The 16,005-nt window shown below is 36.0% G+C and overlaps 1 protein-coding gene across 1 annotated transcript in view; it reads right to left on the bottom strand.

The window, feature by feature from the left end:
- The window catches only part of Hcn1 (hyperpolarization activated cyclic nucleotide gated potassium channel 1), a 378,709-nt gene that overhangs the window by 313,028 nt on the left and 49,676 nt on the right, over nt 1–16,005 (bottom strand). The window contains exon 2 of the mRNA NM_010408.3: nt 10,972–11,395. Coding sequence (NP_034538.2) covers nt 10,972–11,395 — 424 coding nt within the window. The remainder of the gene's footprint in view (nt 1–10,971; nt 11,396–16,005) is intronic.

Genomic DNA, 16,005 nt, shown 5'->3' with positions numbered 1-16,005 from the left:
TTGGACTTAAGACCCACTGGCCAATAGAGAAATCATGCCACATACTGAAAAACCTAGCCAACTATCCAGGGATAGTGAAGTCGTGGACATTGGAGGAGAAGCTACAACTGCCTCTTTTTTTTAAATTCAGTATAATATTGTTTTATAAACATTAGATTTTAAAACTGAATTGAAGAATGTTCACTCAAGATTGTCCTTCTGTCTCACACACCTTTCCCCATGGTTGCAGTATTACTTCCCCAGCAGTAACTAAGAAGCATCGTTGTATTCTCAGGAAAAAAAAAAAAAGAGTTGAATTCTGAGTCTATATAACTGAATACATTTTGTATTCTTAGGAGAACCATTCTGGACTTCTTTGCCTACTCCAGAATGTCCAAGAAGAAATGACACTCAAGTATTCTTCCCTCTTGTGGCCAAGAGTTAATGTTGGAATCCTTTGTCCCGAAGAGGAACATGGCCTGATGGTTCTCTCATGATTTACTCATGTGAAAGAATCAGTTGGTGAAAGTAATCCAAGTCAGGTAGAAGAGTGAGGGCCAGCACTAAGGATATATCAGACTGGAGTTCTGAAATTGTAAATGGTTATCATTTAGCCACAGCTGGTGAAGCATGATTTTAAGCACACAGGGTCAGTTTAATGAACTTCAGGATTTTTTTCTTTAATAAAGTTTCCAGTGATTAATATTTTTCCCTGTTTTTGCCTGATCTGTTGATATAAAGATAACTGCCTAAAACAACTTATGTCATATGTTAGCTTTGCTCCACTCAAAACATGCTGTACCTTATAAATTGATATTAGACAACGTAAGTCATAAAAATTACCATGGCCTTTCTTGAAATTATATCAGAATCAACCCTGAAATAGGATTCTCCATTTTGAAACAATGTGGAGCATTCTATTTCTGAGAGTGTTGTTGTAACGGGAACCAGATTTACCTCTTAATTACGAAATCAAACAAAACACCTAACACACTCACGTTTTAGGCTTACATGCATCATTGAATGAAAATCATCTGATTTTGTACAAGATTCCTGCTAGACAGAATTGGCAGATTAAGGCGTGAACTAAAAGAAAGCAGAGCTCAGCTGTCAAGTTGAGTTGAGCAGTGAGCTGTAGAGATAAGAAAAGTATGGTGGTTCACATCTGTGAGGGAAAAGTTTGACACACAGAAAGATAAATCGATCAATAAAGAGGTTCTATATAGAGAAAGAGATACAAATCTGTGTTGAGAGAAAGAAAGAAATAGAGAGAAGAAGATCTAGTGGGGGAGGGAGAGGGAGATATAGAGAGACTGGGAGACAAGAGAGAGAGACAGAGAGAGACAGAGACAGGGACAGAGACAGACAGAGAGACAGAGAGGAAGAGGAAGAGGAAGAGAGAGAATTAAGATAGGGGAAAAAGGAACTAAATGAAAATTTGGATCTACACAGATAATTAAAACACATGGAAATCCTAAATATAAAATGCATATTTTAATGTTATAAGGCGCATGTAAAAAAAAAAAGAAAGAAAAATCGCTCTCTAATTGAAGAATATATAAAGTAAGAATAAAACAATGAAGTAAGAATAAAACAATGTAGCACCGTAGCCAGAGGACAACCAAAGAAATACACTGTATTAGCTTCTGTATATGATATCTAAACTATTGCAACAATGTTTTCAGGTAGATAGGTAGACTTGATAAAAACAGAGATGAACACTTAAATCCTGGAGTAAGGGTTGGGGTAAATAGACACAGCTATTATGGCAATGGTGAATATAAAAGAGAATCCTGAACATTACTAAGTTTAATTAAAAGCAAGTAGGAAAACAGCAAAATAGAAGAGCTTTAAGTATGACTCAATCGCATGCTGTCTATTAGATAGTTAATTTAAAGGAAAAGGCTGGAAGTCAAATATGTAAAAAGACAAGCCAGTTGATCATTAGCAAGCTATAATGGATGTCTTGTGATATCAATACTGGAGCCGCTTTTAGGAAGGCATAGCAAACCTACATGAAACTAACAGCACCAACACAAAGAAAATTGTGTAAAAACCACATAGACTAAAAAGGAAACTGAGCAGCACAATCTATATTTGAGTGTATTTGGAACCATCTCTCAAGAACTGCCAATGTAAAAAAAAATCATAAAAAACAATAAGGTTGTAAAGCACTTTAACTACAGACATAACAACAAACATTATCATGTGACATAGACACAATTGTCCACTGTAGAACATTCAAACCAATAATACCAGAAAGCATATTTACTTCAGTGGAGTATACTATAAAATAAATTTATGTCTACTGGAATAAAGCATAACATTTAAAGATGATTAAAGATATGATGGTAGTACAAAATGATTATTAAAGAACAATAAGTCCTTGATTATAAGGACTTTCAAAGTGAAAATTTCTTGAAAAACTGAAGTTCAAATAAAAGTAATGCACTCAAAAGATAATGAAAATATTGTGATCCATACTTATGGTGTGGTGATTTCATGCTTACCTTTAAAGTGTTCTCAAGATTTCAAGTGTAATAAATGTCCTTTGTGAAAGAATTATTCTAATTATATCATATATTCATAACATTGTTCTCCATTTGATTGGGCAAAGATCTTAAAGCAGAATCTTGGAAATTAAATTATGCAACTGTTCATCCACAATTAGTGAATTATTAAACGCCCACTAAATCTGGTATTTTTAAACTTGGAAATTAGTGTTTCTCTTAATGTTGTTATTTTTAGCCTGACTAATATTAAGTTCACTTACAAAATTATAATAGAGAAAGATTGGTTTATAATTCCTATGTCCAGAAAGCAGCCCTAAGGGGGTCATGAAGTATAATGGACAGTTCCCATAACACCCTTAGGAATGCCCATCAGCTTGGAAAATAAGATTACATCATAGACTACCATTGACACTCTTATAAATCATCTCGTGTTTAAATTATGGCAAATGCTACCTAGTGGTGGCAGTTAATCTTACCTGCTCTATCTCAAACTGCTTGCACATTATTGAAGCAGAGAAAGTGATAGTGTAACTACTCATTAAGACTTTGGGTCATCTAAAAAAAATAATAATAGAAAAAAAGAAGGAAGGAAGGAAAGAAAAAGGGAGAGAGAGAAAGAGAGAGAGAGAAAGAAAGAAAGAAAGAAAGAAAGAAAGAAAGAAAGAAAGAAAGAAAGAAAGAAAGGAAGGAAGGAAGGAAGGAAGGAAGGAAGGAAGGAAGGAAGGAAGAAAGAAAGAAAGAAAGAAAGAAAGAAAGAAAGAAAGAAAGAAAGAAAGAAAGAGAGAGAGGGGGAGGGAGGGAGAAAGAAAGAGAGAGAGAGAAAGAAAGAAAGAAAGAGAGAGAGAGGGGGGGGGAGGGAGGGAGGAGAGAAAAAGAGAAAGAGAGAGAGAAAGAAAGAGAGAGAGAGAGAAAGAGAGGGAAAGAAAAGAGAGAGAGGAAGAAAGAGAGAGAGAGGAAGAAAGAGAGAGAAAGAGAGAAAGACTGACTTTGGGTTCCATGGAGAGAGCTCAATTAGTAAAGTGTTTGCTGTGTACACATAGGGATTTGATTTCAAAACCTAACACTGACATAGACACTGGATGTGAGGGAAGATACTGGAAAGGAGGAGACTGGCAGATCCTGAGGGCTCACTTTCTAGCCATCTTTCATAATCAGCAGTTCCCAAGTCCCAGTGAAAAACAGACTATATACTAATAAATAATCACATTTGTGTTTAGTCATGCTGCATGCTGGTGTCTAAGATCTTCAATACTTTTCTATTACTTTCCATATAAAGTACTTAATTGGACTTTAAAAACCAGTTTATCTTTCCAGCCACATCTTTGCTTACCAAGACTACATGAACCTAAGTTTCTTGAAAACAATATTATATGACATTTTCTTTAATACATACATATATATATATATACCCTTGTGACCAAGAACCTGAGACTAGATAGCCCAAAGACCTATGGTAAAACAAAATATTACTGCTCTAAACACAAACAAACAAAACCTGTAGCAATAAAATGACCACCAAATGACATTCTGTTATACTCATAGATCAGTACCATGCTCAGTCATCCTCAGAGAAGCTGCTAATATTGTATACAAGACTATTCTCGTTGTCTAAATGATTGTCTTTCTAGTGTAGTAGAACTGAAGTTCTCGTGAGGGTCTAGTATAATTCATTAAGCAAGAATTTGTGCACTCTTATTTCTGATGCTGTTCCAGGAGGTAAAGATGCAGGAGATCTTATGGTTCTACTTCACAGAATTATAATAGATAGTTGGAAAATACATCTTAAAGGAAGTTAGAGGAGGGTGAGTATAATAAAGCAGAGTCGCAAGGAGTTGGTCAAACCCATCACAGATTTGAAGCAGCTTTGCTCGACAGATTAGTTAATCCTACCTCGAAAACTTGATGTCAAACATTACATTGTGATAAATTAGGGGACCATATTGTTGAGATTTCACTGGTAGTATTTCCCTGTCATATATAGAAGACACTGTCTCACAGTCAATGTTCAGAGTGTCTGGTTCTTCTAATTGTTTGATTCTGTCTTACTCAATGTTCACTGAGCATCAGGTATAGGCACTGATTTAGAGACACATCATTGTGGTTGGTCATTATTATGATCAATTTTTCCTTACACTTTGGAAATGTATGCATTTCTGCGATGAACTCGGAAATCTGCCTGCCTCTGCCTCTGGAGTACTGGGATTAAAGGCATGTGTCATGTCTGCTCAGAAAGGTATCCTAATTCAAACACCCGAATATGAAAATCAACACGTCACCTGTTTATCTACTAATCATCTTGATCCAGTATATTTTCCAAAATAACACTCATAAAATCCTAATTTAGAATTTTCAGGATATCTATCAACATGCTCAACCAAAATATACAGTTTGATACTGAAACCAGTTCTCTCAAAATACAAATAAACACATAAAGAAATGATTTAATGTTCTTTGATTAACCTCAAAAAAGTGTTGCACGAGGGAATATTGTTGTTTTCTAGAACAATTGTTGCCTGTTGTATCAGGCAATCAGTTTAATGATTCTAATAGTGTAAATAAGTAATTTCAGAAAAGAGAGTTTTATGATTTTAGAATCTGGAACCCCGAAATAACATAACAGTTAGGGGACACCTAGTGGTCTTTAGCAGAATAAATACTTGCCGCAGAAAATGGAGACTCTCCTATATAAGTGAAAATGCCTGCATGAGAGGATACACTAGCCAGAAAATGATGTAACTATTAATCTTATACTTATGAATATTGTAAACATAAATCAAACATAAAATTAAAAACAACTCACATCTCACATTATTTAACCCTAAATATGCTGTTGTTTGTAGGCATAAGAAGTCACATGTATGCCTTTCCCTTAAATGGGAAAAGACATTTGGCATAAACAATCAAATGCAATAATTTGTAACATCCTATAACTAACTCCTAAAAATAGAAATTATAAACACAACTGGCATTTAACATTAAAACACTAAAAACATATTTCTTAGACTTTTCATAAAATAGTCATAATTATATATATTTTAAAGATAGGAATGTTTTGCTAATAGGTGTCCTTTAGCTATTCAAAAATGAGTCCTGCACACACAGCACTGAGCCAGGGCCAAAGCTCTCTCTTTACTAGTAGCATTGACTCTCTACTAAGCAGCCTCCAATCTCCTGAACTCTGTCAAAAAATATGGTGTTACATGTCCTGCATAAAGTGTCTCAACAATAGCTTACCTAGTTCAATATTAACATGAATTCCAGTCTGTGCTTTCAAGCCTACTCTGGAGATACACAGTTGCTCTCCTAGGCACCCTATGCATTGTATGTCCAGTATGATGCTATCCTCGCGAGCCTCTAGCTCAGTTGAATGTTCCAGACTCCAGCTTCATACCCAGTTCAAGCATCTTGCAAGTTTCTTCGGGTACAGTGGAAATTGTTCACTTCCTCTTTCAGGTCACTACTTAGCGTATCACCTATTATTATGTACCCACTGGTCTGCTTTTCCTACAAAGCCACATCTGCTTTGTGTTTCTATGCATTACCAGTTATAAGTTAACACAACTGGGAAAAAAGGGATTCAAAGTAAAAAGTGAATACTCTTCATATACTTAGTGGATTTAGCTCTTAGATTACCATGTATGGAACAGATAGCATGCTCAGTGAGTGATATCCCATGCTTAGAATCCTGTTCAAGTACACAAGGAGACTCAAGGGTAAAATGAACAGGGACTGTTCCATCTACATACCCATGTCGAGAAAAGACACAGACAGCACACATAACTATGTTATCCAAAATTAAAGTATTCAGAGCCAATATATAATCTAGTATTGACTGTTATAACTGAGCACATACAGGTAAAATACATTCTATAACTTTGAATTGATTTTTAAAGGGCAGATGGGGAGTGGTTTTTCAATTTGAAGTGTTCCACCTGAAAAATTATAGCAGTGGGAAAAACCATTCCTTTCAAGTATAGTAAAACTAAAATTAAGCAAATGTTAGCAATACAATAAGCGACAATGGTGACTTGAGTCAGTGTGCTGAAGAGCCTTGAAGGCACAAGAGTGAAAGCAGATTAGACATGACGGGTAACAGCAAGTCTCTCTATGTTCTAGGCTGAGGAAATTCTAGGCCAACATTTCATTTGCTTATGACAAGACTTGAAGTTTTATGTGTTTTCTAAAAACAGAAGTGCTTAAAATATATTGAAAATTTTTAATAGGCAGATAATTTATAGCAAGAGTTAGGTTTTAATCGGTACCAAATAACATGCTAAAATTAAACAAAATTCGAAATCAAATTTTGCCTTAGCTCCCTTTAAGACTGTCTTGTTAACCATTCTGTGCTTCTGTCCATAATTGGTAGATAAATCTCTCTATGTGATCCAACACCACAATCTAGTATTGACTAGTAGAAAAACATCATAACATGCTAAATTTATCCTTCTGCAACTGCTCTATCTAAAATGTTCATAGCTACAAGCCTCCCTTCCTGCCTCAGAGTGCATTTACTTCATTGTAATATGCCCAAAATCCTCACTAGAGAAGCAGGGGAGATAGGAAATGAGGAATAAATAAAGTGTGATGTATACCAGAGAGTTGTGGTTACTAAATAATCATGCATTGAACTACATCTTTTACATCACTCATGAAGGAATGCCCAGCTTAGTTGGGACACTTAAGCCTACAGTCTATAAGAGAAAGTATTTTTCATCAAATGTTATTTGTCATTCAGTTATTTCTATGTTGGGGTTTTACTACACTGCTAAGGCTGGCCTGTAACTCATGGTTTCCTCCTGTCTTAATATCCCAAGTAGCTCTGGGATTGCAGTCCCACTACATAGTAACCATAATCAAGGTGATGTTTATACTTTCAACTAATATTGTATAAGACTGTAAAAAGGTTCAAGGGCCATCTCCCTTTGACAAAAAGACTGAGGTCAACAGACAGGTCACTTGAGGTTTTGAGAACCCTTTACTTTTATACAGTGAATAATCCCCAGTTTGCTAAGCTTTTAATCTGGTCTTTATCTCTTTAGAGGTTTGTGATCGTCACAAATTGTTAATAATGCTCCATTTAATTTTCAAGGATTTCCTCACCATATGTGTCTTTTTGGAGGGTCATATAGAATTGTTTTCCCTGTATTAGATTATAAAACATAGATCAGACCTGGAGGTCTGGCATACTTGAAATGAGAAAAGTGATGTCACTTAATTAAAAGAATGAGTTTTCAAAACAAAAATAAAAGAACCCATTTATGTTATGCTAATTATTGAAATTTTATACCCAATGGAAAGATTATACTAAGGGAAAATTTTCTAGGCTAATTTACCTAAATTTCTTCAGATTTTCATATCACCAGACAACATATAACAAAACTTTAACCTAGTTTCAATGAGCTTGGTGTTTACACCATAAATCATTGAACTTACAAATTGACTTAAGAGTGTAACTTCACCCTTTATACATTAATCCCAGGACATTTCATAAATTGATGATCCCCACCAAACATTTCCTTTTACACATTTACCTGTAGCACTGTTGGACCATAGGGAGTAAATTTTAAACTTCCTGCATCTCATTCATAAGATTTCTCTAATTTATCTAGTTTCGGAACATCTTGTATTTTAGTTGAACTAATCCAGGCTGTGGGTGGAAAAACTGCATCTCTAAAGCTGAACGCTGTTCCCTATAGCAGGCAGCTGCTTTCATTGCGAATGATTCATTTAGAACAGTGGCAGCTTCCAGACTTCACACGCGACTTCCCCAAGTATGCTGAATTTAGCATGAGCCAGCCTGGTACTAAAACGCTCGAGCTCAAAGACATGTGGGTGAACTCTTATCTTCCTCTGCAGTCTTAATCCAACAGCTCATACAGCTACTTCTAATGATTAACTTGTATTTCTACTTGTAAATGCATCCTGATGGCATTTATAAGAGTCAAGTGGAGATGTGCCAATTTGGGAGCCATTCAAGGGTTCTTTTGTTTGTTTGTCTTTTGGTTTTGGTTTTGGGGTGTGTGTGTGTGTGTGTGTGTGTGTGTGTGTGTGTGTATAAGAGAGAGACAGAGACAGAGACAGAGACAGAGACAGACAGGGAGACAGAGAGATTATGTTTTAAATTTGTAGGTGGAATAAATGAATTTATATTAAATTATCTAGTGTGATTTCATTTCTTAGTCTTCAGCAAGAATATTGCTAGCAGTCATTAAACATTCATGATATATATTATTATATGGGTGTATCATATAACCAAGAAAACATTCTTCAGCTAAATGAGCTTCTGATTCATTTATTACCAAGGTCATTTATTTATAAGAAAGATCTTGCCAACTCACAACGCTGCCCTGAATGTGTGTGGTTAGCAAATCTCTCTAAGTGCATATTAAATTGCATTTCACAATGATGATGTCAGACAGCTGATGTTTCTGAATGATATCACGGGCACCTTTAAAAATCCTGTCGTGCTGAGCAGATCTAGGTACTGGTGACCATGCCGGGAACAGAAAATATCGGTGTTAAAGAGTGTCCTCTCTGACCACATGCTCTGTCACTTTATCTGATCGGACGCCATCTGCTCATCCGGCTGCCATTCTCTGGGATAACTGGGCTAAAGCCGAAAGCCATTAAAAATAGTCACACTGTCTCTTGTATTTTTAATTGACCGGGCAGCTCTATCCATGACTTTTCTCTCACTGACTGTTCGTCAAAATGGTATTGTGGCCTTGCTTTAAGAGTTAATGTTTGGTTCAAAGATGTCACGATGAGCACTTGCTCCGGGAAGAAAATCACCATTTAGCTCCTTAGACAAGCTGTCAAATGGTGAGCTTAGTGTGTACAGAAGCACAAGCCACAGTGAGAACTGCACAGTTTTACAGGTTAACAACATGGCTCTGGAGTCAGATTGCCAAGACAGGAATACCACCACCACCACCACCACCACAACCACCATCACCACCACCCCCTGCCAGCTCCACCTCTTGCCAGCCGCTTACACCTGGTAAGGAACCATAACGTGTTTCACCGTCGTCATCTGATAACAGCAATAGACTCTATCTCCTCAGCTTTTAGAGAAGATTCAGGGAGTTCATTTGCACAACAGATCAAAAACTGCTCATCAGTTAAGTCAAGGCCCCCAATAGAAATTGGGGGTATTATCAAAAATCATCTTGGACTGGTATTTTGAGATTCGTGAAAGGGCTTCGAGAAGTGAATATTGATTTTCATTTCTATGTGCGCGCGCTATGCAGAAAGGTTACAAGTGCATCCAGTTTCTCCTGTAGACTTCATTTTTTAATATATTCCAGTTTCATATTTTAAGAATGATCCATGTTGTGGCTTTCATCAGTGTTGTGTGCAGGGTTTTATTACTGTGTGTCATTTCCTAAAATCCTGTGAACCAAAATGTCGTTGACAAGCCTCCACAAAAACATTCCTACAGCTGCCCAGAAAGCAAACAAAACTTCCATTTTACGGATTCTACAAAATATAAACCAGCATTTCTGTAGGAGTAAACCAATAATCTAGAATCAGTGGAGTGCTTTCATTAGTGCTCCATTGAGTACTCTGGAGGTCTTTTGACTTTCATTCTTATGCAGACAATCAAATCCAGTTTATAATTAATACAAAGGGCTGTGCTTATGAAGGAAAAAAAGCCAAAAAAAAGAAAGAAAAAAAAAAGAAAAGAAAAAGTAAATATACTAGCTGTGGAAAGAGGTACTCATTTGCTTGATGGTGGTATATTTAACTCCGGCCTTTGGAAACTTGAGTTGGCAGGGCTCTTTCACCATTCCACCCACTGTCTAAGAACAGCAGATGCCCTATTCAGCAGCAACGAGGTCTGACTGGCTAGAATCATTGGAATGATTCCTTTGTGTTTCCTAGTTAGTTATTTCCTTCCTACATATTCTGTGTTTTCACTATTATGAAATGAACTAATTGGGAGAAAAATCTAATAAAACTGTAGGGAGACAAAACAATGAACAAATTTAGTATGCTGAATTCAAACCTAAATTTATAGAATTTAGAGATAACCAAGAGGACAATATATTTTCCTCAAACGTAAAGTCACTGAAATCCCAATATTGTTAGAAACATATTTTAGCATCTTTTATACATGATAATATAGTAGATTACCAATAATACCCTATAGATCTTTATCAAAGATATATATGACATATTTTTCTTAAACAGAATCTTCTAAGGCATAAGAAAAGTCACAGTGACTAGAATAACAATATGTCAGTTAAAGTGTATTTGCATAAAATATAGTCAATAGAATGTTTGATAATTATTCTCAGTTGGCTCAAATGATTCAGAGATATAAAAAAATCACTTAAATATCAGAATGGAGAACTCTGCAAATTATTTGTTCTTAAATTTCATGCAGTTCATGAAACATAGAACATACACACTCAAATAGTCGTCATGGAAGATCCCATGATAGAGTGACGTCAAGACAGAAAAACATGCAGCTTACCTCTTCCCACTGGTGTATGTATCTGATTAACCTTGAAAGGCGTAATAACCGCAAGAGACTGAGAATTTTTGTAAACCTCACGATACGAAGTGCTCTGGCTGTCTTGTAAACTTCTGAGTCCATCCCTTTCTCTACAATGAGAAAGATATAATCCACCGGGATCGATGAGATGAAGTCCACCACAAACCAGCTTTTTAAATAATTCATCTTGATCACTTTAGGGTCCAGGATGATTTCCGAGCTGTCTTCATTGACAGTCCCAGTCCTAAAATTCATGATTAAGTCCAACAGGAAAACAGTATCGGATGCCACGTTGAAAATAATCCACGGTGTTGTCGTCTGCTCTGTGAAGAACGTGATTCCAACTGGTATGATGACCAAATTTCCAACCATCATTATAAGCATGATTAAATCCCAATAAAACCTACAAGGAATAAGAACAAGTTGCAATTTAGGATGTAGAAAGTAATCAGCCATTTTCCATTTAGAAAACAATAATTGAAGACATATAGAAAAATGTAGGTGAGGAGAACAAACAAATGTTGTTTTCAAACATTTTTTTCAATAACTGAATATTTATTAGGCAGAAAAAAATAGTATATTACTAAGGCAAGTTTTTATGATAAATGTTCTAAAATTAATTGTTACAATTCATTATGCAAGTAAAAAGTAAAAGAGAAAATCTAATAGGGAGCTAAAAATAATTAGCCTATAAGAAGCTAGATATAAGTAGAATTTTAAAAAAATAAAAAATAAATACAAGTATACAAGTTCTACCTTAAAACCTTGTTTTTGTTACAACTGTTAGTAGGCACTTTGAAATACTTTGTATGTCAATTTAGCGATCACAGAAAGGATTAAGGAATAACACAGAGAGTATTCTAAGAATTTCCTTGATAATAATCTCTAAGACACCAATTTAGTCAAGTATAGATTCAAAACTTGATTGCATAATCCAAATGTTATGTTTGCCTTTGATCCAAATAAAGACTAACTTGGGACTGAGATTGAAAATAGTCAGTCTCTTCCCAGTTTGAAGCATGAACCATTTTTTCATTAATTTATTTATTTGTTCACTTTAGATCCTGATCACAGCCCCCCCCCACCCTCCTCTACTCCCAGTCTCATCTTAAAAGCCCCTCCCATAATATCCCCTCATCTCCTCAGAGAAGGGAAATTTCAACCTTATGCCATTTCATTGAACATCTTTGCAAAATATATTGTACTGTCTTTCAAAATAAGTTTTGAGTTTCAGACACTTTTGAAAATGGATGTAATTACTACTGCTAATTTGAAAATTTCTACCCCAACCTGGAAGTTTACTCTCAGTGGGTAAATAGGGCTTAAGGTGTTAGAAAGACCATGAGAAATGACTGAGGGATTATATAGGTCATTTTAGACTCTAGGCATGCTTTGAGGGACTATTTATAATAGGTTAATTGAGGTGTAAAAATACTCTCACTGTGACCATTCCCTGGACTAGATGCTGGACCAAATGAAAAGGAGGGAGACTGAGTATTCATTGTCCTGTGCATCCTGAGTGTAGGTATAATGTGATCAGCAGCCTCTGGGCCACCACGACTTTCTCACCATGATAGACAATGCTCTCAAACTGTGAACCAAAATAAAACCTTTCTCCTTACATTGTTCTCATTTTTATATTTTTATCTGGCAACAGGGAACATAAATAATATTCAACCTTAAAATTGGAGGATAAATGGGAGTTTTATTTCAAGTGTACAAAGCTTATATTAATGAGAAATTAATAAAATGTTACTTCTCTTAGTCCACTGGCACCACAATTAACTCGTTAAATAATAGACTATTTATAGATGTCAAGGATATATGTTCTTATTGAAGGAAAAATAACTAGTCACCTAAAACAACTATATAATCACAAAACAATCTCTACAAAGAAGACACTGTTTTCCAGTGGTAGGCATTTTCTTATGGCAAGTTTACAGTCCTAATAACATTAACTTTTACAGTTGGCAGACGTTTCAGTTAACCAGGATAATTTGTTTTGCATTTGTGCTGATTAGTTTTCTTGTCATCTGGGATGAGGAATACTCAACTGAGAAAATGCCCTCATCACACTGGCCTGAAGGCAAGTAGGTGGGACACTTTCTTGATTAATGATGGATAGGGGAGGGCAAAGCTGACTTTGGGTGGCACAGTCCCTCCAGAGTTGATCCTGGGTTTCATAAAAAAAACAAGCTGAGCGTGGCATGGGAAGCAAGTCAGAAACCAGCTTTCCTCACTAGTTCTACTTCACTTCCTGATATGAATTCTGGTTCTGATAATCCTTCACAATGGACTGTAAGCTGCAAGATGAAATAAACCATTGCCTCCCATAAATTGTTTTTGGCCAGTGTTTTATCACGGTGGTGGCAAATAGAACAGAAATCTTTATCAGAGAATGTGCAAATTTTGTGACAGACAGAATCATGTTGTTTTGGGAGGAATGTGGAAGTGTTTTGGTTTGTAAACCATTGAGTGCTTACAGTTTAATGCGCTGTTTGGCGGAAGCATGGAAGATAGGTATGCAGAGATAACGGCCAAACATGAAAGCCTGAACTGTGAAGGCTGGTAGAGAGGTATGAGACTCCCTCAAAGACTATCGGGGCTATTCATGTGATACTTTGAATTAAGACTTTGTCATTTCTGGTCAGCTTGGGCTGAAGAATCAGGTGTAATTAACAATAAAAAGTACCTATTACTTAGATAGTAGATGCTGGTTGTCTGGGACTAAAAGCTGTGCTGTGACTAACAAGAAACCAGCATCTTCAAAGTAAAATCTTTCTGGGAGTGTTTCCTTGGTAAGCGCAGAGCAAGGCCCAGGGTACTCATGGCTGTACCTCAAGCTGGCAGCTGAATTCACTAATATATGAGTCTTCCAGGGGTTAGTAGGTTTCATTCCATGAATCCTGAAGAATTGAAAGGACCATGGAGGGAAGCTAGGCTTCCCACCAAAGAACAAAGTTAGAGTTCCTGAAACATGCCCAGGAGGTGCTACTGGGGGAGGCACAGCCTCAATTGCAGTGCAGAGCCCAGGAGTTTTAAGATCCTAGGACTGTTGGATGATCAGGGGTCATAGTGCCTGCTGTGAAACAGAGCTGGTTAGAGTCTACAAGATAAGCTGCATATACTGTGGGTTTCAGAGCTGGCGTTCCCCCAGCCCTTTTGGAACACAGAAGATTGTGATTCCAACATGCCACGCACTGAGCTACTGCATATTGCTGATCCTTTGATTCGGGTGCAACTGTGTCTGGATTTCTCCTCCTTAGAGTAAGGAAGTGCTTAATATGGCCTTTAAAGCTATTTTTACATTGTGATATTAGTATGAGATCTTGGAGATAAACAAAAAAGGGAAATTTTCTAGTTTAATCGTGGTCTGTTTGTGTGTCAAATTCACAAGGAATCAATTGTACAGAGTTGATGTTTTTATCCATGTGGTTAGAGTCATCTTAGAAGAGTACACATTGAGAAAATCCCTCCACTCAATTGGATTGAGGCCATGTATGTGGGGCATTTTTTAAACTAATTATAGCTGTTGGAGGGCACCTTTATATGGGCTTTGAGAGGCAGAAATTTCACAGCTATACTAGATAACCCCACTAGGTAACCAATGCTGTATCCAATATGGCACAAAGTCTAATTGATCCTAACATAAAAGTACCTTCTTATACTTACAAATAGGTATTTTGATGTTTTAACAATGGAAGTAATTATATGAAAATCAAAACCATGTTTCAATATTTATACATAATAAATAATAATCATTGTCTTTTGGAATTTAAAAATCTTGAGGGAACATGTTTTATTCATTAATTTCCTCTTACAATTAGCATTGCAGGTGTCTTCACTCAAAAATCCCTACCAACTTTCGCTTGGTGATGGTAAGTTATATACATACTGTAACCCTCAAATTTCTCATCTGAAAAACTGAGGTACTAAATGTATATGATTTAATGGATGCAAGAGAATATATGAATTGCATAGATAGATGACAGGAGCAGAAAGTCAAGAAATTGGAGCCAATGTTACTATACCAATCACTATCTGATTACTCTTCCTTACTTACAAAAGATGTTCAGTTTCGTAAGGAGCAGTCTTGAATGTACTGTGAAATACAGGCATTATTTTACTTATGTCAATGAATTGGATTTTTATTGTAAAAAAAAAAAGCATAAAATACCATTCCTTCTATTCAATAGGGATGAAAAGAGCTTCATCCTTGCATTATTAGTGATTATGTTGTCAACCCATAACCTTCTATCAAGCAACACTGAAGCCATCTTACATCTATCTCAGTATTAATATAAAGGGCCATTAACTCTTATAATTTCCCTTCACAGTATCTTTGATTCCATTTAATAGATATAAAAACAATTTATAAAGTCTGTATAAAGTAACTCAACTTTTATCTAACTTAATTTCATTCTGGTAGTTCTAGAAACCACAGTTACCCTTTCTGCACTGTAGTATAATATGTCATTTTCATCAACAATGTTCGAGTTGTTCAAAACTGGCCTCTTGATAAACTTTTATCCATGGGCTTCTCTACCTAAGTCTTTGCTCTCCACATTTCTAATGGGAACACAATGATTTCCTTCTTTTTTTACTCTAAACTTGCTATCACTTGCTTAGAATTTATCAATGAATTTTCTAGCTATTATAAATGTTTCTCTGGAGCCATGCTAAAACAATCTACCCAAAATGCAACTCCCTGGATCAAACTCATCAATGACTCTCTCAAGTAATTCAAAACAGCTGAGAGTTGCCAAGGCACTTGGGACTGCAGCCTCGACTTCTCCTATCTTCAATACCACCATTCTTCCTGCTGTGTCACCATTATGCATATGCAAGAGATAAGACATCTTCCATTCTATCTGTTCCGATAACTGTGAACATTCTACCTTCATCCAAATCAAGTCAGACCATTAATTTTAGTTTTCCATGTGCATTTCTATTTCTGTTGTCTTTTTGTCATAATGAGTTTTCATTGCAACTTCATGTTGACAACAAAACTGA

The sequence above is a fragment of the Mus musculus genome, chromosome 13, assembly GCF_000001635.26.
Source record: "Mus musculus strain C57BL/6J chromosome 13, GRCm38.p6 C57BL/6J".
Taxonomy (NCBI): Eukaryota; Metazoa; Chordata; class Mammalia; order Rodentia; family Muridae; genus Mus; species Mus musculus.
The sequence above is the reverse complement of the archived record's forward strand: the minus strand, read 5'-3'. Positions and strand labels throughout refer to the sequence as shown.